Source organism: Humulus lupulus, chromosome 7 (genome assembly GCF_963169125.1).
Source record: "Humulus lupulus chromosome 7, drHumLupu1.1, whole genome shotgun sequence".
Lineage (NCBI taxonomy): Eukaryota > Viridiplantae > Streptophyta > Magnoliopsida > Rosales > Cannabaceae > Humulus > Humulus lupulus.
This window is the reverse complement of record NC_084799.1, coordinates 155,806,924-155,829,408: the sequence shown is the minus strand read 5'-3', so window position 1 is coordinate 155,829,408 and position 22,485 is coordinate 155,806,924. Positions and strand designations below refer to the sequence as shown.

At 42.1% G+C, this 22,485-nt stretch overlaps 1 protein-coding gene across 1 annotated transcript; it reads left to right on the top strand.

The window, feature by feature from the left end:
- The first annotated feature begins 17,690 nt into the window (after positions 1-17,690).
- LOC133792312 (uncharacterized) lies at positions 17,691-22,053 on the top strand. Its single transcript, XM_062230216.1, has 4 exons — positions 17,691-18,086; positions 21,285-21,365; positions 21,428-21,452; positions 21,815-22,053. Exons 1-4 carry the CDS (start codon positions 17,691-17,693, stop codon positions 22,051-22,053), a joined length of 741 nt encoding a protein of 246 aa, XP_062086200.1.
- Positions 22,054-22,485: the final 432 nt, after the last annotated feature.

The following is a 22,485-nucleotide window of genomic DNA, read 5'->3' as shown; positions in this document are numbered from 1 at the left end:
ACCTTGGTTAGCCAAGACCATTACACTGTGTATTTTAAATAGTACTAGACTTGCTAAACGAGTCATTTTCCCATAACTGTGTAACTAAATGTGATTAATTGTTTAGGGTTAAAATATTTTGTCGAAAGGAATAGATATTTCGTTAAAATGTTAAGTTGTATATGGGATCCCATAATAAACATTTACAAGGATATTTACTTTTCCAAAAGGGTAATTACAATTCAAAAGTTCTAATCCGCCGACCTAAGAGGAAAAAAATAGGTTTTAACCCTAGTCCCTTTGAGAAACCCCGACCATGGTGGTTGAGCAGCCGCATATTTACACGTTGCCACCGAAGCTGTGCAACTCATGACTTGTCCAACTTCCCTTTCCCCTTACCTGCACAACATAGCACCCGTGAGCCAAGGCTCAGCAAGAAAACTGAAATATGCTCATAAGAAGTTAATAACACATTAGCAAATCATAATAGGCATGCCTAATAATAATTACCATAATCATGCATGTATACCATTCATATAAATGACTACAGTGTCATATGGGGCCAGATGCCATAACTAAATGATTAATAAATTATAATGGGGCCTAATTCCCAAAATACATGATTAATGAATCATAATGTGGCCCAACCCTAGGATATGGGACTGATAAGTCACCCCGGTGTTAGGAACGAGTTTCCTAATACACAGCGGAATGGTGATGTGGTTGGCCCAGTGTACAACAAAATTTTGTAACATATTTAAACTACCTTTAAATATGCTGATCCATTAATATACATACATTAATCATAAACAAGATAATGATAGAATTCATACCTCTTGAAGCCTATCAAGTATCCTTGCTATCTTTTTGTATTTAGAACGATCTTCCTATCCTAGCCGCTCCCACGTACTCACACCAAGATCTTCCAAAGCGTTCTCTACACCTCAAGAAATGTGTGGGCATTTAGAGAATGAATGATAGTTTATTTGTGATTCTACTTGATGTACTCAACACATGAGATCAAGAAAATAGGCCTGAGAATTGGTTCTTTATTTTCAGGGAGAGAAAACTATCGTTCTATTTTTCACAGAGCAAATGTTCAGAGTTGTCTCACATCTCATCTATCTAAATATTTTTCTAATTAGTCATACTTAAAAGAAAATATTCAAATTTTACAAAATAAATCTGTAACCATTTTACAATTTACTTTTTTTAATCAACTAATTATTCTATTAATGAAAAAATCCAAAAACCAATTTTTGAATTATCCATTAATTAATTAATTAAAAATAAAAATCCCATCCCTGAAAATGCCCTACACGCCACACACAGTCCATGGATTGTGTGTGCACGTGTAGCTTCCCTAATTTTAGGGATGTTGGTTTTTCAATTTTTATTAAATTATTTATTCAAAATACTTTGTCAGATAAGATCTAACAACCTGATAACTAATTTAAATTTGAATTCAAATTAATTATCTTCTTAATTAATTATCAAATATAATTAATTATTTGAATAAATATTAATCTTTTAAATTCAAATCCAATTTGAACTTATCGGATTATTTTCTCCCACTCAAATAAAGATATTTAATTAATTCTACCAATTAATTAAATCCAAATTTTTTGAAAATTATAATTAATTAATTATTTAATTAAATTTCGAAATTAATTTAATTATTTAATATAATTTAAAAAATTATACAATAATTAAATATTAATTAATTTTGTTAACTACAACTACTTTGTAATTAATTAATTAATCACTATTATCATATAATTGCATATTTGGCCTGAAGAACAAATTTCTTCTTAAATATGTCTTTAAACTATTTTCCCTTCATATCAACTCTTACCTTGAACAGTGTTGATAGAGCAGCTATGGGGACCTATGGACCTATAATTCCAAGCTCCAATAAATTTGAGATTATTAATTAAACTCTTTAATTAAATAATCTTAATTTATTAATCTCATCATTATTCCACTATAAATATGAGACTGCACTCTTATAATTATAGACATTTCATTTACTGAGTACTTTATAATCATAAAGCGTCCATTGATATAATCATTTCATACAATTTGACCCTCTAATAATGGTTCATAGTTAATCGGGAATAAAATTATCGTTTTACCCTTTTAATTATCTCTTGTTTCCTTAAGTACCATTGACTCTACTAGTGAAGGTTAATTCATAACTAAATTATGAATTTGAGCTCAATAACCTTTCAGCCCCAAAAGTCAACCCTTAAGAGAACCATCATTCAATCTCTTGCGAGAAGGCATAGATGCCATATCTGTATACTATGTCTCCAGCCATCTATATTAATGAGTTCCCAAAACAAAAGTTTCTAGCCTGATCATTCTGACTGACCCTAACAAGTGAATCAAAGAACTCATATAACATAAACAAGAGTTCGTAGTAACTTCAGGATTAAGATCTATTTGTATATGATCATCAGTTGATATATTAAATTAATACTTCGAAACGGTATTTAACTAAGTATTAATAAACATATCTGGCTAGTTCTATATATTCTCTAATATATAAAGCACCTCCACTAAAGTGTCCTACCACACTAGTGATCCGGATCTAGATCACATTTATTCATAATACTAGTGGACCGTACTTGCAGTAATTAATCTAAAGATTCCATAACTTTATTTTACTGCGAACTATTCAAGTTCATTTATCCCAAACACAATCCTCCCGTACCAATACGTGTTTGAGATCACATATATGAACTTAGGAATTTTTCTTGATATTTACATAATATTATCATAGAATAATATAGTCCATAAAATATATGCATAACAAATTCAATTTATTTATTTATTTCATAAAACAATGTCTACTACATATGCTTTCAGGGAACATTTCCAACACCCGGGGCCCATTACCCTGTCCAATGTATAACCAGCATTGGAGCTGGCACAGCGTACCTAGTGCTTAATTTTCCTCGACTATTGGGTCGGAGAAGCGTATGATGCACTCCTAATTAGATCTAAACATATAGATGAGCGCTAAGCGAACTATTGCCTCCCTTGACTTATAAGTCATTACTATTCGACCAGCGCTATTTATGTCCTTGACTCATAAGTCAAGCCTTTCTCAATCAGATAATACAGATAGGCATTCATTATGTAATTAATATCCAGATACAGAGCATTCAACATGCTTAATCAACAATCACAGGCATAATAATAATCATGCCCATTTACAAGGGCCCAAGACCTAATCCAATCCATAATTAACAACCGAGGCAAGCCCTAACCATGTACATCATGTATTGGGTGTAGTTTTCTCTCCTTTTGTCCGAGTGTAAAGTAAAATAAGAATGAACCTCAAGCACAATCTTGATCTCAAGTCCCTAGTGATAACCTAATCACAACAAAGTATAGAATCCCATCAATAACGAGCAAACAGAGGCTTCCTGACCGTGTCCTAGCCTCTGGGACATCGAATCCTGCTAAACTTGGTAGTAGTATCAATCCCTAGCCTTAAGGTTTGAGTTCCCACACTCAAAACACTTCATGGCCAAAATCTTCTATTTGTGCCTTGGTGCCCCACCATTAGAGCCGTGATTCTCACAAACAGAGAGCCCAGCCCCAAAACACTCAAGACGCGGGCCGCGGCGCAACACAGCAGGCGCCGTGGTACGACCCTACTTCAGGAAACCACCTAGACATCTGAGTTCATGAGGATCACAGAGCCGTGACATGACCCCTCGAACTCAACTTTCTTTGATCCAGAACCCGCATTTTGGATAGATCAAAAACTCACCAAACTATAAAATCCAAATCAAATCTCAAGAAACATAAGGAAATAGAAACTCATAAATTCAAAGCATAAATTACCTCTGATTAAATTGTTTTTCAGCTAAATCCTTTGACTATAAAGCTTCTAATCTTCCCTAGAATAGCTCAGGAAACTGATTCTGCATATCTGACTTAGCTCCCATGTGACAGTTAGAATCCTGTGATCGGCAGGGGGAAAGACCGGGTAAAAAGTTGTGCAATCACAAACCGCCTGGGGAAGGTTAAGTGTGATGATTCTAAGATTGTGTAGGTATGGGACTACACAGTTGAAGATGGCTTAAATGGATTGATGGGTACTACCTATATCAACAAGATGCATCATCTTTTCGGTAGCCCATTACTTGAGAACTCCAAAGTTAAGCGTGCTTGACCTGGAGTAATCTCAAGATGGGTGACCTCTTGGGAAGTTTTCCCAGGAAGCGTGCGAGTGAGGACAAATCTCGCTGGAAAGATTAGTGTTGGTTTGTAGGGCCCATCGTCATTTCAGGAAGCAGCCATAGTGACGTGGGGCGTTAGAAATGGTATCAGAGCCTTGACCCAGCTGGAAGTGTGGCCGACGGGTATGTCAGTCTCCTAAGGGGGGGGGGGTGATCCGTAGGGGGAAGGACCGGGTAAAAGCATCCCAAATTTGCTAATAAGGCTTAGGGCCTTGATTAGCGTTCCTGGAGGGCAATATGTGATTTATTATGTTATTGTGTGAATTTGATGACTATGTGATTAGGAATGCATGTTTATGTTAATTAAATATGCATGTAGGCCCCATTTGGTTATTAGGGGCATGTTTGTAATTTTAGCCCGTTGAGGGCATAAATGCAATATTTGTGATTATTGTGATTGACACCACGTGTGAGTGGTGATATATTTGGGATGCACGATCCGAGATAGTCCTAGGGAGAAGTTTAGCTAGAAATTCACAACGGGTATCAAATACCTGGCTCGAGAGGAGCTTAAGGGTATTTTGGGACTATTATATGTGTTCGGGAATTATTCAGTATCAGGTAGTAATTTAGTAATGATTTGAGTATGTCGAGATTAATGGGGATTTTTAGGTGTACTCGAGAATTAGCGGGATGTGTCAAATGACTAAACTGCCCTTGGTGATATTTAAGGACTTACGTTAACTTAGGCGGGTCAATTTAGTCATTTAGCAAGAGGGTATATACAATTTAGGAGTTGGGGATTCTAGAACTACTTAGGAAAATAGAGTAAAGGAAGGAAGAAAAATTAAATTCCCTTAGCTCTCTCTCTCTCTCTCACCCATTATGTTAGCTCTCCCTCTCGAAGGTTTTTTTATTTCTGAAGGGCCTTAAATCAGAAACTCAAGAGCTCAGAGACTTAGATAGGATCAAGGGTGAGTCTTTAATTCAACTCTTTGATGAATTTCTACTGGAAGTGTTGAATTAGTGAGTTACATTGTGTTTTGGTTTGTGGATTCTTGAGATGAAGTTTTGGCAAGGTTAGGCTTGGGGATTTGAGCATGTATTTGGATTTGAAAGCTGCTCAGGGTTGAATTTCTACTTGAGGTAAGAATTCCATGCATTTTTTAAGTTTATTTGCTGGTGTGGTTTAAATTTTTTGGAGAGAGGTTTAAATTTTGTAAAGTGTGGCTTAAGTTTTCTGGAGTTTTAAACCTCTTGGTGATTCTTGGGTTTGATTGAGTTTTTGAGTTTGTTGCTAGTATCTCTGAGATTCCATACTGTCTATTTGAGGGTTTAGGTAGAATTAGGACTTGGGTGTACCTTGGTGGTGATTTTGATGAGTTTTGGCTCAGGAAAAATGTTAGGAAAAACCCACTTTTCTGGGTTCGCATATGAGTGTTGCTGCCTTGTTCTTCCGTGCCGCAGTGCTAGTTTGAATCAAGACAGGGGAGCCCTGCTAGGCGTCGTGGCCCCTATAGGGCTGTGCTGCGGCGCTAGACCATTTTCAGGAGGTGGAATTTTGTGTTTTTAGGGTTTTGGCTCAGGGGGCTCTGGGGACGCTTTTGCTACCTTGTGTTGGGAAACTGGAGGTCCCGAGAGCACGGGATTGGTTCTTGGGTACAATTATGAATTGTTTAGTAACGAGAGAGTTACTTGTGTGTTGTGACTAGGTTTTCAGCGAGTCTCGGGTTAGAGGACTGTACTCAGGATTTTGGTGCTCAAGAAGCTCGAGACACATGTAAGAAAACTGTTGTACCCGTAGAGCAGGGTGTGGCCCTAAAGTTTGTATTGCAGGGCACGACCCTAGGTGATTGTGATGCAGGGTGTATCCCCATTGATTACGATTATGTATGTTTAAGTATTTTTTAAATTGCATATTTGTGAATGAACGGCAAGGGCCGGGAACGGCGAAGGTCGGATACGGCAAGGGCCGGGAACGGCGAGGGTCGGGTACGGCAAGGGCCGGGAACGATGAGTGCCGAGAACGGCAAGGTCGAGTACGGCAAGGGGCGGGAGCAGCGTTAAGCACTTATAGTGTGAGTTGCTAGGGTGAGACCCTAATAGATACCTGGGATATCATCACATTGCAGACTGCGAACCCAGGGCCTAGTAAAGCACCTGGGACGGCATGGCCGTTATGTATTTAGCCTGTTGGCGGTTTATCTTTTATACTAAATGATAGATATGCATATGTTGATTGCTTGTGTGGAGTTTTCTTGCTGGGCTTCGACTCACGGGTTCTCTATGGTGCAGGTAAGGGCAAGGGGAAGGTCGACCAACCATGAGTATGGAGAGCATGAGGTGATGTGTACATGTTTGGCCTGCCTGGTTGCCACGACCAGGGGTATTTTTGGGAGATGTTTTGTATTAGTGAGAATTTTGTTGTTTAGTCGACTTTAATCATATTTTGAATTGCAAATATTTCTAAACAGTATCTTAGGATCCTAAATGTATAATGTTTTATAATTTTAGTGATGGTTACATTTTCAAGCTATATGGCTTTTGTTACAGTTTAGCTACACTTTTGAACTAAATCCTCGATTAGCGAGTTAATTGCATGTTTTAAACTCACTTAGTAATGTCTCTAAGGATGTAGGCCGTTACAACTTAGTATCAGAGCGAGCCAAGGTTTATGGTTCCTGGAGATTGATCGAACATGTACGCTTGCTGTCAGTGACAAGCTCAACTCAGGGTCGGTTGGTAATGAATGAGTTATGTGCTGGATTATGTGCTTAAATGCCCTGTTTTCCTGCTTATCTTATATATAGCATGATGAATGAGTTAACATATGCATGATGCTATGGCATGGCTCATTGAGTGTTATATGCTATTTGTATGTTATGTGGATTACTGTTATGGTTAGCTGATGTGAATTCAGAGGTGGTTTTGGATGTTGTTATCATGCCTGATGAGCGGTGTCGTTGCTTGCAGGCATATTGTTTAGATACCTCGACAATCATCGAGACTCTGCGGCAGTAGGGCCGAGGATGACAACCAGGGTCAGGACCCTCCACATGCCCCACTGAATTGGCAACAGATGTTTGCTTATATGGAAGCCAGACTGCATCGAATAGAGGAAGAACTTTAACAGCTAAGGCAGTAGGCCCCTTCTCAGGCCACTGGGTTGTTAGTTCAGCAGACTGTGGCGCCAGTGCCAGTTCAGCCTGTTGTGGAGAGTAGGTGGGAACCTTTGTATGAGAGGTTCAGGAAGCAACATCCTCCCACCTTCGAAGGTGGACCAGATCCACTACGGGCAGAGTAGTGGATGAATATGATTTCCTCCATCCTAGATTTTATGAGGGTGGTAGGAAATGAGAGGGTAGCTTGTGCCAGCAACATGTTCAGAGAAGATGCTCGCATTTGGTGGGATGTAATGACTCAGAGTAATGTGGCAGTTATGACTTGGGAAGAATTCAAAAACATCTTCAATGAGAAATATTACGGTGTTGCAGTCCGAGCTGCGAAGGTTGACGAGTTCATCAACCTGACTCAGAACCGGTTGACAGTTACTGAGTATTCTTTGAGATTTGACCGGTTGGCAAAGTTGCTGAATTTGGTGCCGACTGATGTGGCAAGAAGGGATAAATTTGAACGGGAGTAGGACGTTATGATCGCACGTGATGTGAAGATTACTTTGGATCCAAAGACTACTACTTATGCCCAGGTGGTGGACAAGGCCCTTACTTCTGAAGGGGCCGAGGATCAGATATGGAGAGAGAGCGTTGTTAGGCGTGATGCTAGGAGGATGGTGCCTCCTTTTATTGGATTCAGTCGGGGTAGTGGCCTTAGTGAATAGAAGAGAAAGGCCCCAGATTATTTTGTTCCTCCTAGCTTGGATAGGACGGCACAGGGTGCTTTTAGCAGCCGTCAAGGCGGAGGTGGCAATTGGAGGAGTTTTCCAGTGTGTCCTTGGTGGAGACGACGACATCAGGGAGAGTGCAGAATCAGGGCCTGCTTTATCTGTGGGAGTGCCAATCATCTGAAGAAGGACTGCCCACAAGCCAGGAAAGAGGAGCCGAAGCAGGGCGATAGTCGCGGACCTGCCAGAGTGTTCAAGTTGACTCAGACTGAGGCGGAGGCTAGCCCCTCGGTTGTGACAGGTCAGATTTCTAGTGCTGGGTCTTCTTATATAGCATTGATTGATTCGGGAGCTACTCATTCATTTGTGTCTGCTAGAGTTATAGATCAGCTGTATAGACCTAGTATTTTGCACGCTAGGGGTTTTCAGACTTTGTTGCCAACTAGGGAATTGGTAGTCTCTAGGAGATGGATTAGATCATTGCCAGTAGAGATAAATGGTAGGAAGTTGTCTGTTGATCTAATTGAGCTAGTGATGGATGACATCGATATGATCCTAGGAATAGATTTTCTATTGAAGTATGGGGCGAAAATTGACTGCAAGCGCAGAATGGTGACTTTTGAACCAGAAGGGGAGGTACCCTTTGTGTTTGTGGGGACAGTTAGTGGGCCGCGGGTACCTATGATTTCAGCACTGAAGGCTAGAGACCTGGTGCAGCAAGATTGCATAGGATTCCTAGCGAATGTTGTGGATACCTCTAGGGTTGTGTCGGTTGGACTGGGTGAGACCAGATTGGTATGTGAGTTTCCAGACTTATTTCAAGCAGACCTGCCAGGGTTTTTGCCGCAGCGGGAGATTGAGTTTATTATAGAGTTGGCACCAGGGGTGGAACCAGTATCAAGGACACCTTATAGAATGGCTTTGGCAGAGTTGAAGGAGTTGTAGATTCATTTATAGGAGTTCCTGGATTTGGGGTTCATCAGACCGAGTTTCTCGCCAGGGTGCTCCAGTGTTGTTTTTCTAGAAGAAGGATGGATCTCTTAGGATGTGTATTGACTATAGGGAGCTGAGCAAGTTGACCATTAAGAATAAATACCCACTGCCTAGGATCGATGATTTATTTGATCAACTACAGGGAAAGACAGTGTTTTCCTTGATTGATCTCCTGTCAGGTTACCATCAGTTAAGGATCAAAGAATAGGACATACCAAAGACTGCTTTCCACATGAGGTATGGACACTATGAATTCCTAGTTATGTCCTTTGGATTAACCAATGCCACAACAACTTTTATGGACATGGTGAATAGGGTTTTCAAGGACTATCTGGACAAGTTTGTAATTGTGTTTATCGACGATATTCTGGTGTACTCTCAGTTAGAGACAGAGCATGAGAAGCATCTACGTTTGTATTACAGTGGTTGAGAGAGCACAGGTTATATGCTAAGTTCAGTAAGTGTGAGTTTTGTCTACTACAAGTCACGTTTTCGGGCCATATTGCAGTAAGGAGGGGATTCTGGTTTACCTAAGCAAGATTGAGGTAGTGAGGGATTGGCCTAGACCGAGCAATGTACCAGAAGTTAGGAGCTTCCTGGGTTTGGCAGGGTACTATCAACGGTTCGTTGAGGGGTTCTCCAAGATAGCCACACCATTAACATAATTGACGAGGAAGAAGACTAAGTATGTATGGAGAGACAGGTGTGAGAACAGTTTCAAGGAACTGTAGTGGCGACTGATCAACGTGCCAATGTTGAGTCTGCCGACAGACAATGAGAAGTTTGTGGTTTATTATGACACTTCCAGGCAGGGTTTAGGGTGTGTGCTGATGTAAGCCAGAAAGGTGATAGCCTATTCATCGAGACAGTTAAAGGAGTACGAGCAGAGATATCCCACGCATGATCTGGAGCTGGCAGCGGTGGTATTTGCACATAAGGTCTGGAGGCACTATCTGTATGGTGAGAAGTGCGAGTTATACACCGACCATAAAAGTTTGAAGTACTTCTTTACTTAGAAGGATCTGAATATGCACCAGAGACAGTGGCTGGAATTGGTAAAGGATTATTATTGTGACATCCTGTGTCATCCTGGGATGGCTAATTTAGTGGCAAATGCATTGAGTCAGAAGGGCCCAGGACAATTGTTTAGTTCGAGGTAGATATCTGATAAGTTAGGTGAGGAGATGACCAGAGCGGTTATAGAGTTGGTGGTTGGTCGGTTAGCCAACATCACGCTTCAATCCATACTCCTTGAGAGGATCAAGGAGGCGCAGGGGAAGGATTCCTTGCTGAGGGGGCACAGAGAGAATGTCGTAGTCGGAGCAGCTAAGGACTTTTCTTTCTCAGAGATGGGGTTATTGAAGTACAAGGGTCGGATCTGTGTTCCGATGGATTCTGATATCCAGCGAGAGATTTTGGATGAATCGCATCCCACTCCCTACTCTTTACATCCAGGTACGACGAAGATGTACCAAGATTGGAGAGCCTTGTATTGGTGGTTAGGAATGAAGAGGGACGTGGTGGATTATGTGGCCAAGTGCTTAACTTGTCAGCAGGTAAAGCCTGAACATCAGAGGTCGACAGGGTTATTACAGCCTCTAGAGATTCCAGAGTGGAATTGGGAGGAGATCACCATGGACTTCGTGGTTGGTTTGGTGAAGATTGTGGGACAGCATGGTTCAGTATGGGTGATTGTGGATAGGTATACTAAATCCGCCCACTTTTTACCTGTTAGGATGACTTATACTATGGAGCAGTATGCTGAGCTGTATGTGAATGAAATTGTTCAACTTCATGGGGCTTCGAGGTTGATAGTATCCGACAGGGACCACACCTTCACCTCCAAGTTTTGGGAGAGTTTGTAGAAGGCTATGGGGCCACAGTTGCGGTTTAGTATCGCTCATCATCCTCAGACAGACAGACAGTCTGAGAGGACAATTCAGATACTAGAAGACATACTGCGAGCCTGTGTGTTAGATTTTGGGGGATCTTGGAGTAAGTGTCTCCCTTTGATTGAGTTCTCGTACAATGACTGTTATCATGCGACTATCGGAGTGGCTCCGTATGAGATGCAATATGGGAGAAAGTGCAGATCACCTCCCCATTGGGATGAGACGGGTGGTAGGAGATATTAGGGTCCTGAGATGGTTGAGAGGACCAATGAGGCAATTGAAAAGTTTAGAGCTCGAATGCTCACCTCCCAGAGTCGCCAGAAGAGTTACTCGGACTTGAGATGCAGGAGCATATAATTTCAGGTCAGTGACCATGTGTTCCTTAGGGTTTCACCTTTGAAAGGAGTGAAACGATTTGGTGTTTGGGGCAAGCTGAGCCCTAGGTTTGTTGGCCCTTTTGAGGTTGTGGAACGGGATGGAGAGGTAGCATACAGATTGGCGAGCCATCTAGCCTTATTAGTGGTTCATAATGTTTTTCACGTGTCCATGCTCTGGAAGTATGTATCAGAGTCGATGCATGTTCTAAGTTATGAGAACATGGAGCTAGACCAAGATTTGTCTTATGAGGAGAAGCCGGTTCACATTCTCGACCGGAAGGATAACGTCTTACGGATCAATATCATCGCCTTGGTAAAAGTGCTGTGGAGGAACAACAAGGTTGAGGAGGCGACGTGGGAACTTGAATCAGATATGCCAGAGTGGTATCCCGAGTTGTTAAGTAATTTCAAGGACGAAATTTTTGTGAGGGGATAGTTGTAGTGTCCCAAATTTGCTAATAAGGCTTAGGGACTTCAATAGTGTACCTAGAGGGAAATCAGTGGTTTATTATGTTAATGTGTGAATTTGATGAGTATGTGATTAGAAATGCATGTTTAGGTGAATTAAATATGCATGTGGGCCCCATTTTGTTATTCAGGGCATGTTTGTAATTTTAGCCCGTTGAGGGCATAAAAGAAATATTTGTGATTATTGTGATTGACACCACGTGTGAGTGGTGATATATTTTGGATGCACAATCCGAGACAGTCCTAGGGAGCAGTTTAGCTAGAAACTCACAACGGGGTCAGATACCCGGCTCGGGAGGAGCTTAGGGGTATTTTGGGACTATTATATGTGTTCGGGAATTATTCAGTATAAGGTAGTAATATAATAATGATTTGAGTATCCCAAGATTAATGGGGATTTTTAGGTGTACTCGAGGATTAGCTGGATGTTTCAAATGACTAAACCGCCCTTGGTGATATTTGAGGACTTAGGTTAACTTAGGGGGGGCAATTTAGTCATTTAGCAAATAGAGTAAAGGAAGGAAGAAAAATTAGGAAATAGAGTAAAGGAAGGAAGAAAAATTAAATTCCCTCATCTCTCTCTCTCTCTCTCTCACCCATTCTGTTCTCTCTCCCTCTCTAAGGTGTTTGATTTCTGAAGGACCTTAAATCAGAAACTCAAGAGCTTAGAGGCTTATATAGGATCAAGGGTCAGTCTTTAATTCAACTCTTTGATGAATTTCTACTGAAAGTGTTGAATTAGTGAGTTAAATTGTGTTTTGGTTTGTGGATTATTGGGATGAAGTTTTGGCAAGGTTAATCTTGGGGATTTGGGGATTTGAGCTTGGATTTGGATTTGAAAGTAGCTCAGGGTCGAATTTCTACTTGAGGTAAGAATTCCATGCTTTTCTAAAGTTTATTTGCTGGTGTGGTTTAAGTTTTCTGGAGAGTGGCTTAAATTTTGTAAAGTGTGGTTTAAGTTTTGTCGAGACTTAAACCACTAGGTGATTCTTGGGTTTCATTGAGTGTTTGAGTTTGTTGCTGGTATTTTTGAGTTGCCATACTATTTATTTGGGGTTTTAGGCTGAATTGGGACTTGGGTGTACCTTGGTGGTGATTTGGATGAGTTTTGGCTCGGGAAAAATGTTAGGAAAAACCTAGTTTTCTGGGTTCGCGTATGAGCACCGCGGCCATGTTCTTCCATGCCGCAGTGCTGGGTTGAATCAAGACAGGGGAGCCCTGCTGGGCACCGCGGCACCTATAGGGCTATACCGTGGTGCTAGGCCATCTTCAGGAGGTGGAATTTTGTCTTTTAAGGGTTTTGGCTCAGTGGGGAAACGAGAGATCCCGAGAGCACATGATTGGTTTCGGGGGTACAATTATGAATTGGTTTGTAACGACCCAAAATCGCTAATAAGGATTAAGGGCCTTGATTAGTGTGCCAAGAGGGAATTAATGGAATAATTGTGATTTAAATGAGTAATTATATGTTTAATAATGTATATATGATAATTGATGATATTATGTGATAATGTGATATGAAATAAATATGCGATATATGTGAGAACCACATTATCATGTGGACAGGTTCGCAGAGCACGACTCGAGACGATTCTAGGGTCAGATAGCGGGAAAAGTCACAACAAGACTTAAGATATGACATTGGATAAGTCGGGGGTATTTTTAGATAGCGGGTAGCGATTTGGACTATCGGGTCATGAAAATAAATATATGGAGATATATTTGAGGTTAAGATGTCTAGGCGGGAATATTGGGGGATTTTACCATTTTGGCCTCGGGGACGGTTCCGGCACCCCGAGCCTCGGGATTAACTTAACGAGTAAGATAGACATAAGGAAGTCTTTAGAAAACATAAACCGACCTTATTTTCTTAGCCTTACCTCTTTATTCTCTCTTAAGGAAAACATTGAAATCTAAGGAGAATTTGCTAGAATTCAGCTGGAGTTTAGAGGATTGAAGGAGGGTGATTTGGAGGCTTAGCTCAGGGATTTATCAAGAACTGAAACAAGGTTAAGGTGAGCTTTTAATTCTCTTCTCCGTGGTTAGAATTCTGGGTTTTGGTTAATTGTTGAAGCAAATATGGTTTTGATGTTTTAAGGCAGGATTAAAGAGGAAACTTGGGGACTTAGCTTGGCTTTGGCTTGGTGAAGTGATTCAACAGAAAAAGTATGTTTCAACTCATGGTTTAGAGGTTTTAAATTGGGTTTGAATGGCTGATTTGAGTGTCTATAGCTCTTGAGTTTCAAAAATTGAAAAGAGAAGATTAGTGTGTGTTAGGCTGTGTTTTCTGTGGAATTATGTTGTTTAAGTCATGCTAAAGGAGTTGGGATTAATTGGTTGTGAGTTGGGGAGCTTTGGGATGGTTTAAGGTGAGGTTTGAAGCTTAGAAATTATGGGATTTCTGGGCACGAAGGGGAGGGTCGTGGCTCTGTTCTAGAGTTCTGCGGCCCTAGGATGAAAAAGGGCCAAGAAGGCTCGGCCAAGGGAGGGCGCCGCGGCACGTGTGTGGTTCAGCATGGGAGGGGTTCTGTTTTGTGGGTAGGGCCGCAGCCCTTGGTTGCACACATGAGTTTTTGAGGGTTTTAGGCACTGGAAAGTGGTCTAGTGTGCTCGGGATTGGTTTCACCACCGTGCTTGGTGGAATTTGGTTCCCAGGAGTTAGTTTTGTAACTGGGAACCTTTGTTGGAGTATTAATGGAACCCTATACTTTGGTTGTGACTAGGTGATAAAGGCTTAGGCTCGGGAACGGATCGTGCTTGAGAGGCGTTGCTCGAAATTCATTAACTGCACAGACTAAAGGTAAGAAAACTGCACCTGGTTGAATATATGTGACGGGACTAAGGGCTCCCTATCGTAAATGCTTGAAAAGATGGTATTATGCCATGCAAGCCATTTAGTGAACCAGCGGCCTAAGGGTGCCAAGGGTTTCACTAGCGGACAGGGCGCGGGTCGGCCACTGGTAGCCGAGGACAGCTTATTATGCACTGAGCTCGGTTTTAGCGGGCCGGAGTCAGTGGGTTAAAAAGACGGTGCGGCCTAAGTCGTCAGCCCTGGATATTATGTGATATGGTTGTAATATGTGATTGATTATATCTTGAATCTAATTGTATATGCTGAACATTTTTTGGGGATTATCTGATGGGAATACATGCATAATGAATTAATTGTCTGTCATTATTGCTTGAGTTGTTTATGATGTTTTCTTGCTGGGCCTTGGCTCACGGGTACTACGTGGTGCAGGAAAAGGCAAGGGTAAGTTAGATCATCCCTGATTGGAGAGCTCAGCGAGCAGAATGTACATAGCCAGGTGCTCAATCGCCATGGTTGAGGTCTAGGCACAGACGTGAAACCTGAAGACTTTCTGTTTTGCCTTAGTATGGCTAGTGAATACTCATGTACTTTTGGGAGTCTGTAAACTTATTCTAACTTTGTTTCCGTATGGGATCCCATGTTTACTACAGTTTAAATATATGAAATGAGTCTTTTGAGACCAAAACCTTTTTAACCTTAGCTCTTACATGTTTAGTGACACGTTTTCTAAATAAAGTCTTGATTAACGAGTCTTGCACCTTTATAAGTACACTGTGTAACGGTCTTAGCTATCCAGGGCTTTACAACTTGGTATCAGAGCATCCTAGGTTTAAGGGTTCCTGAAGACAGCCTGGACATGTACATTCGCTATTGGAGACAAGCTCAAATCAGGGATCTGTAATGTGCATATGTGTGTTTATGTGCTTGTGTGCTTGAGATGAGCTACGCATATTGTTATTTATTGAATTACTAGGAAGCATGAGATACTGATAGGGCCTGGCCCTTGACTGCTACGTGAAAATATTGAGGCATGTTTATTAACAATGTCGTGCATGTAAATGAGTATATGGATGATTAACTGTATATAGTGCATGGGTGCTTATATGTTGGCTATTTGTGATTGATTATGTTCTACTAATGAGTTTTGGAGAAGCTTTTACCCTGTTACCATGGTCTGACCGCCGAGTCGTTATTTGCAGATTGACTTGGATAACTATGCGTCCAAGAAAATCCGCACGACTAGCCGGCACTAGGTCCAGGACCGGTAGTGATGATCAGGGCCAGACTCCCCCGCCAGTCCCTGAGAACTGGCAGCAGTTAATGGCAGAGATGCAGGCTCGATTACTGAGTTAGGATGAGAAGATTCGTATTCTGCATCAGCAAGCTCCATCAGGGAGTGCTGCCCTTATAGTACCACCTGCAATGGTACCAGGTGTGCAGCCTGGGGAGGTTGTTAACAAGTGGGAACCGTTATATGAGCGGTTCAGGAAGCAACAACCCCCAATTTTTGAGGGTGGACCGGATCCGTTGAAAGCCGAGCAGTGGCTAACTATGATTACAATAATTCTGGATTTTATGACAATTGAGGGGTAGGATAGAGTGGCCTGTGCCACTTTTATGTTGAGGGAGGATGCCCGCATTTGGTGGGAAGTGACATCGCAGACCAGAGATGTTGCCACTTTGACTTGGGATGGTTTAAAGGATTTGTTTGGTCAGAAGTACTACAATGTTGCTGTCAGAGCATCAAAGTTCAATGAGTTTGTGAGTTTGGTACAGGGCAATGTGGCTGTTACTGAGTATGCCCTAAAATTTGATAGGCTTGCGAAGTTTGCACCAGATCTTGTGCCTACTGATGCTGCTAGGCTAGATCGTTTTATCAGGGGGCTTAATGCTATGATAGCCTGGGATGTCAGGATCACAACGGTACCTGGAGGAACCACGTATGCCTAGGCCGTTGAGAGGGCTCTTACTGCTGAAGAAGCGGAGAACAAGATATGGAAGGAGAGCGCAGTGAGGCGTGAGAGCCGTAGGGCGGTGCCTCCTTACTCAGGGGAAAGTAGAGGCGGAGGCCCCAGTGACTTCAAGAGGAAGACTCCTGACACTTCGGCTGCTCCTGGTCCTAATAGGAGGGGTTGGGGTGGTCAGGGTGGCCGTCAGGTTGGCAGTGAGGCATGGCGGACCTATCCAGAGTGCCCGAGGTGTAGAAGACGCCATCTGGGCGAGTGTCGGGCCAAGGCATGTTTTGTGTGTGGGGCAGTGGGGCATCTCAGGAAATTCTACCCAACGATGAAGAAAGGTGAAGTGGAAAAGGTGGATAGCTTGACTCCAGCTCGAGTATTCACCTTGACTCAGGCGGAGGCTAAGGCTAGTCCCTCAGTAGTGACAGGTCAGCTTTCTAGTGCTGGCTTTCCTTTTACAGTATTGATTGATTCTGGTGCTACACATTCTTTTGTTTCTGGTAGAGTGATTGATAGACTGTGTAGACCTAGTGAGTATCGGACTGCAGGGTTTGGGACTTTGTTTCCTACAGGGGAACTGGTAGTCTCTAGGAGGTGGATTAGGGCACTGCCAGTGATGGTTGATTGTAGCGAACTCTCGGTGGATTTGATTGAATTAGATTTGGAGGAATTTGATATGATTCTAGGGATGGATTGGCTGGCTAGGTATGGGGCTACAATTGACTGCAGGAAGAAGATGGTGACCTTTGAGCCTGAGGGCGAGGACCCTTTTGTCTTTGTGGGTGCGGTGTCTGGACCCCGCGTACCCAGGATTTCGGCATTGAGAGCCAGGGACTTGCTGCAGGGGGGATGTATAGGTTTTCTGGCTAGTGTAGTGGATACTGCTAGAGTTATGCCGGCAGGGCCGGGAGAGACCAGATTGGTGTGTGTGTTTTTGGATGTCTTCCCTGAGGATTTACCAGGGTTGCCGCCGCATAGGGAGATACAGTTTGAGATTGAGTTGGCACCGGGGACAGAACCAGTATCTAGGACACCATACAGGATGGCACCAGCAGAACTGAAAGAGTTGAAAATACAGTTGCAAGAACTTCTGGATTTGGGGTTTATCAGGCCTAGCTATTCTCCATGGGGCGCTCCAGTGTTGTTTGTTAAGAAGAAGGACGGGACTTTGAGGATGTGCATCGATTACAAGGAATTGAACAAGTTAACTATTAAGAACAAGTACTCTCTACCAAGGATTGATGACTTGTTCGATCAGCTGCAAGGTAAGACGGTGTTCTCAAAGATTGATCTTCGATCTGGTTATCACCAGTTGAGGATTAAAGATGAGAATATACCGAAGATGGCTTTCCGAACGCGTTATGGGCATTATGAGTTCTTAGTCATGTCTTTTGGTTTGACCAATGCCCCAGCAACTTTTATGGATCTGATGAACAGGGTGTTCAAGGACTTTTTGGATCAGTTCGTCATTGTCTTCATCGACGACATCTTGGTATACTCCGGTTCAGAGGCAGAACATGAGCAGCATCTCCGACAGGTTTTGCAGAGGTTAAGGGAGCATCAGTTGTATGCCAAGTTTAAGAGTGTGAGTTCTGGCTACCAGAAGTGACCTTTCATGGACATATAGTTGGGGCAGAAGGGATTAAGGTGGATCCATCCAAGGTAGAAGTAGTTAAAGATTGGCCGAGGTCGAGGAATGCTTCGGAGGTGCGGAGTTTCCTTGGGTTGGCTGGTTACTACAGACGGTTTGTAGAAAGGTTCTTGAAGATTTCTTCACTGATGATAGAATTTACAAGGAAGAATTAGAAGTTCATCTGGTCAGAGAAGTGTGAGAACAACTTTCAGGAATTGAAGCGTTGACTTATTTCTGCGCTTGTGTTGAGTCTTCCTTCGGAGGAAGGGAAGTTTGTGGTCTACTGTGATGCATCGAGGTTGGGTTTAGGCTGTGTGCTGATGCAGAACGAGAAAGTTATAGCCTATGCATCTCGACAGCTGAAAGAGTATGAGCAGAGGTATCCGACTCATGATTTGGAGTTAGCGGCAGTGGTGTTTGCATTGAAGGTATGGCGTCATTATCTATATGTAGAGAAGTGCGAGATATACACCGACCATAAGAGTTTGAAATATTTCTTCACTCAGAAGGATCTGAATATGAGATAGAGACATTGGTTGGAGTTGGTTAAGGATTATGATTGTGATATCGTTTACCACCCTGGGAAAGCCAATGTGGTGGCAGATGCATTGAGCTGGAGGGGCCCAAGACAGTTGTACAGTTCTACTCAAATCTCGAGAGAATTGGCTAATGAGATGGCCAAGGCAAAGATAGAATTGGTGGTGGGCCAGTTAGCCAATATCACTTTGCAGTCGACCCTGCTAGAGCAGGTTAAGGAGGGTCAGTTGACAGATGAGCAGTTGCAGGAAAATAGGCAGCATGCCTTAGCGGGGACAGCTAAGGATTATACAATTTCAGAGACAGGTTTGCTCAGATATCAGGGACGGATATGTGTTTCGGCGGATGAGGGGATTAGACAGGAGATATTGGATGAATCTCACACTACGTCACACTCACTTCATCCGGGTACCACGAAGATGTATCAGGATATACGGACATTATATTGGTGGCCCGGGATGAAGAAGGATGTAGTTGAGTATGTGTCTAGATGTTTGACGTGTCAGCAGGTTAAGGCTGAGCATCAGCGACCAGCGGGATTGCTTCAGCCTTTGGGTATCCCAGAGTGGAAGTGGGAGTATATTACGATGGGTTTCATGGGAGGATTACCCAGGACAGTTGGACTTCATTACTCGGTGTGGGTGATAGTGGACAGGTACACCAAGTCAGCGCATTTTCTACCAGTGAGGTCGACTTATACTGTGGAACAGTACGCAGAGCTGTATGTGAGGGAGATAGTTCGTCTCCATGGGGTTCCAAAGTCTATTGTATCTGATCGAGACCTTATCTTTACCTCCAAGTTCTGGGGAGATCTGCACAGAGCCATGGGGACTCAATTGAAGTTTAGCACAGCTTTTCATCCTCAGACTGATGGACAGTCTGAGAGGACAATTCAGGTATTGGAGGACATGCTTAGGGCATTTATTTTCACAACTAATGACAAACTTAGAGAATAAAGATTTGAAAGAAGTAGTCATATTTCTTTATATGAGATTATTAATTATGTCCCAAAAATTCTATAGGGCTAGCATAGTTTTTGAAAAAATGAAAGCCGAGGACACTAATGGCACTAATGGGAATAAAATATGCTAGTTACAGCGAAGTCCCGATAACCATGGTCCATTATTAGACTACTGTTGTCACACCCGTGACAGTAGTTGATAATTCATATGACTACTGCTTAATTGAATATTGATATGATGTATGCTCTCTCTAATTAATGTTAGGATTCATTAATTCGATTAAATAGAAGAATTAAATAGAGATATTATTGATGTGATGGTACTAATGGAAATTGTTGACTGCCTTTTTTGCTATAACTTATTAAACAAATATCTTAAAGAAAATGCAAGAAAGAACACAGGAATTTACGTGGTTTGGGTTATTAATTAACCATAGTCCACGAGTCACTTGTATTAGAACTTGACGAATTGGGGGTTTGAAGATCCTATGGAGTTTAGACAGCGTTTTAACAATGCCTTGAATACAAAAACGTGGGGATTAGATCCTTTACAATGTGTGTCCTAGCACTATTTATAGATGGATGAGGACATTTAACTCCGTTAATCGGGACTTACAATAAACTTCCTCCCTTAATGGGGTAATATGGATAATAAATATACTTTTTCGTAGTTAAGGAGCTGGTGGGACCAGGCATATCTCAGCTGGCACATTTACGAGGTTACCACAAACAATCATTTTGGGTAACACGTCCCTGACAATGTTAAGGGGTAGATACACGTTTTCCCATGTTAGGGGGAGTCGTGGGACATTCTGCTTGTCACTGGTACGCACTCGACACCATGACTTGGAAAAAAGTAAAATGTCAGACGTTTGCTTGTGGTCTACGATGACTGTGCTTCATACCTGGCCCTCTAGTCTAAGCCTGGAGAACTATCCTCGCAGGCCTAAATGACTTGGATAGAGATGACCTGGAGGAAATACTTCTTCGGAGACGTTGCACGATCACACGAGGAGAAGCCTTCCTCCCGAGGAGCTCTAGACAAGCTCACAAGGTCTTCATTATCTTTTGTGAAGCTTAATTACTCCCTAATGTCTGCCATTTGTCATTTGAAGAAAACAGGGACAACATTTGCCCCCCAAGTCTTCAATTGTCCTCAGATAGTGGAGACATAGATTGAGAGGAGTAATTTTAAGGGACGTATTAGGGGGAGACATTTGGGATCTACAAGTCTGACACCTATAAAAAGGTGACACCACATGTTGACTCCTTATTTTTGGTACCATCAATTGGTGCCATTTAATGAGGGTTCTTTTCCACGCCCAAGACATCTAATCCGTGCACAAGGCATCCTTTCGTCCTGTACCCGAGGCTTCCTTTTCCAAGGTTGTGATCATGATCCATGCCTTGATACTCGTGACCATTGGATGATGCTCAAGTGCCTACTCCCTAGGTGATCAACGGTTGGGGAGGAGTTTCTTCTCTTCTAAGTATATTTCTCAACCCTTGCCTTCCGTTCCTTTTTCCCTAGCATCTGAAATTTTTCCCATTACATAGCCCAAAAAAATCTCCCATTAACGAAGTGCTCCATTATCACACCAGAGCTTCTCTGTTCGTCACCTTGGAAAATTGGACAGAGTCAAGCTACTTTATGGTTAATCGCACAAAGTACTTCCATGTCCAGAGATTATACAACAGTTACTGATGATTCATCTCAAGTAAGTTCTTGCTTTCTTCTCTCTCATTGAAAGTTCTTGATGTATTGTTGGTTTATGTTTAGGATTTTAGGATGTTAGGATTTAGAGGTAATTTTTACCTTTTTTAGTGTCCTTATAGGTCCATGATAGTGTTAAAACTACCCAAAATTGATCATTTAGGCTTTTTAGCGTGTATTCGCATTTTGGGCATTCGATCGGATTCTAAAAATTTCCAAATTTTGGTGAAGTTCTCGAGTTTTAAATGGTGTTCTCCAGGAGCCAATTTAGGGTTCCAGAGACAATCAATTCCCTTAGAACCTCTTTCCTCCTCCACTCCCCTAGTAGTTGTATGAGGGTTCTCGTGTTTTGGCCCATCTTCTTTCGATCAAAATGTTAAGTGCTTTGTTTTGTTTCATATATATGATGAGCTCTAACAATTACACCAAGAAGGCTTTTACTCATTTGACCAGGAGATCTTCGCCATGGACATAGAAGGAGGCAGGCGACAAGAAGTGAAATGGGAGGAGGCCCAGGCACCAGCACAGGAGCTGGTGGTACAAGAGGTTGCTCCAATCACAGAGAGAGTAATGACAAAGGGAGGGTGAATGAAGATCCAATTCCCCACTCCATAGAAAAGTACGATGCTGCGAGACTTCAGGCAGAGCAATTCGCCAATAAGCTTAACTATCTATCTCGATCAGATGACTAATAAGTCCATCTCGATTCGAGGACTGATAAGTCTATCTCGATTAGATGACTGATAAGTCTATCCCGATCAGATGACCAATAAGTCTATCTCCACCAGATGACTAATAAGTCCATCTCGATTAGATGACTAATAAGTCTATGTCCAAGGTCCCATACCCTCATAGCCATGTAACGTGTAGGTCATCATAGCCTTTTGGGTCTGGCTCTAAATAACTAGCCTTTAGACTAGACAAGTACTTTTAGTTTTCATCGAACTTGAGGTCGGTCCACCATTAATGCTCATGATGAGTCATTCAATGCAGATGTCGATTAGATTTAATCTTTCCGGCTTGCGTTAAACACGCTAAAACTGTCCTTGACTCATAAGTCAATGCTATACGACCAGTGCTCAGTACAACTGTCGAACTTGACTAATGAGTCACAGCTTCAAAGT

What these genes read in the sequence shown, in the direction of transcription:
- LOC133792312 (XM_062230216.1), top strand. Translation starts at nt 17,691, where the DNA reads ATGTGCATCGATTACAAGGAATTGAACAAGTTAACTATTAAGAACAAG. An exon ending in TAAGGGAGCATCAGTTGTAT is followed by an intron (nt 18,087 to 21,284) that starts GCCAAGTTTAAG and finishes AAAATTGGACAG; the next exon opens with AGTCAAGCTACTTTATGGTT. An exon ending in TAGGATGTTAGGATTTAGAG is followed by an intron (nt 21,453 to 21,814) that starts GTAATTTTTACC and finishes TCATTTGACCAG; the next exon opens with GAGATCTTCGCCATGGACAT.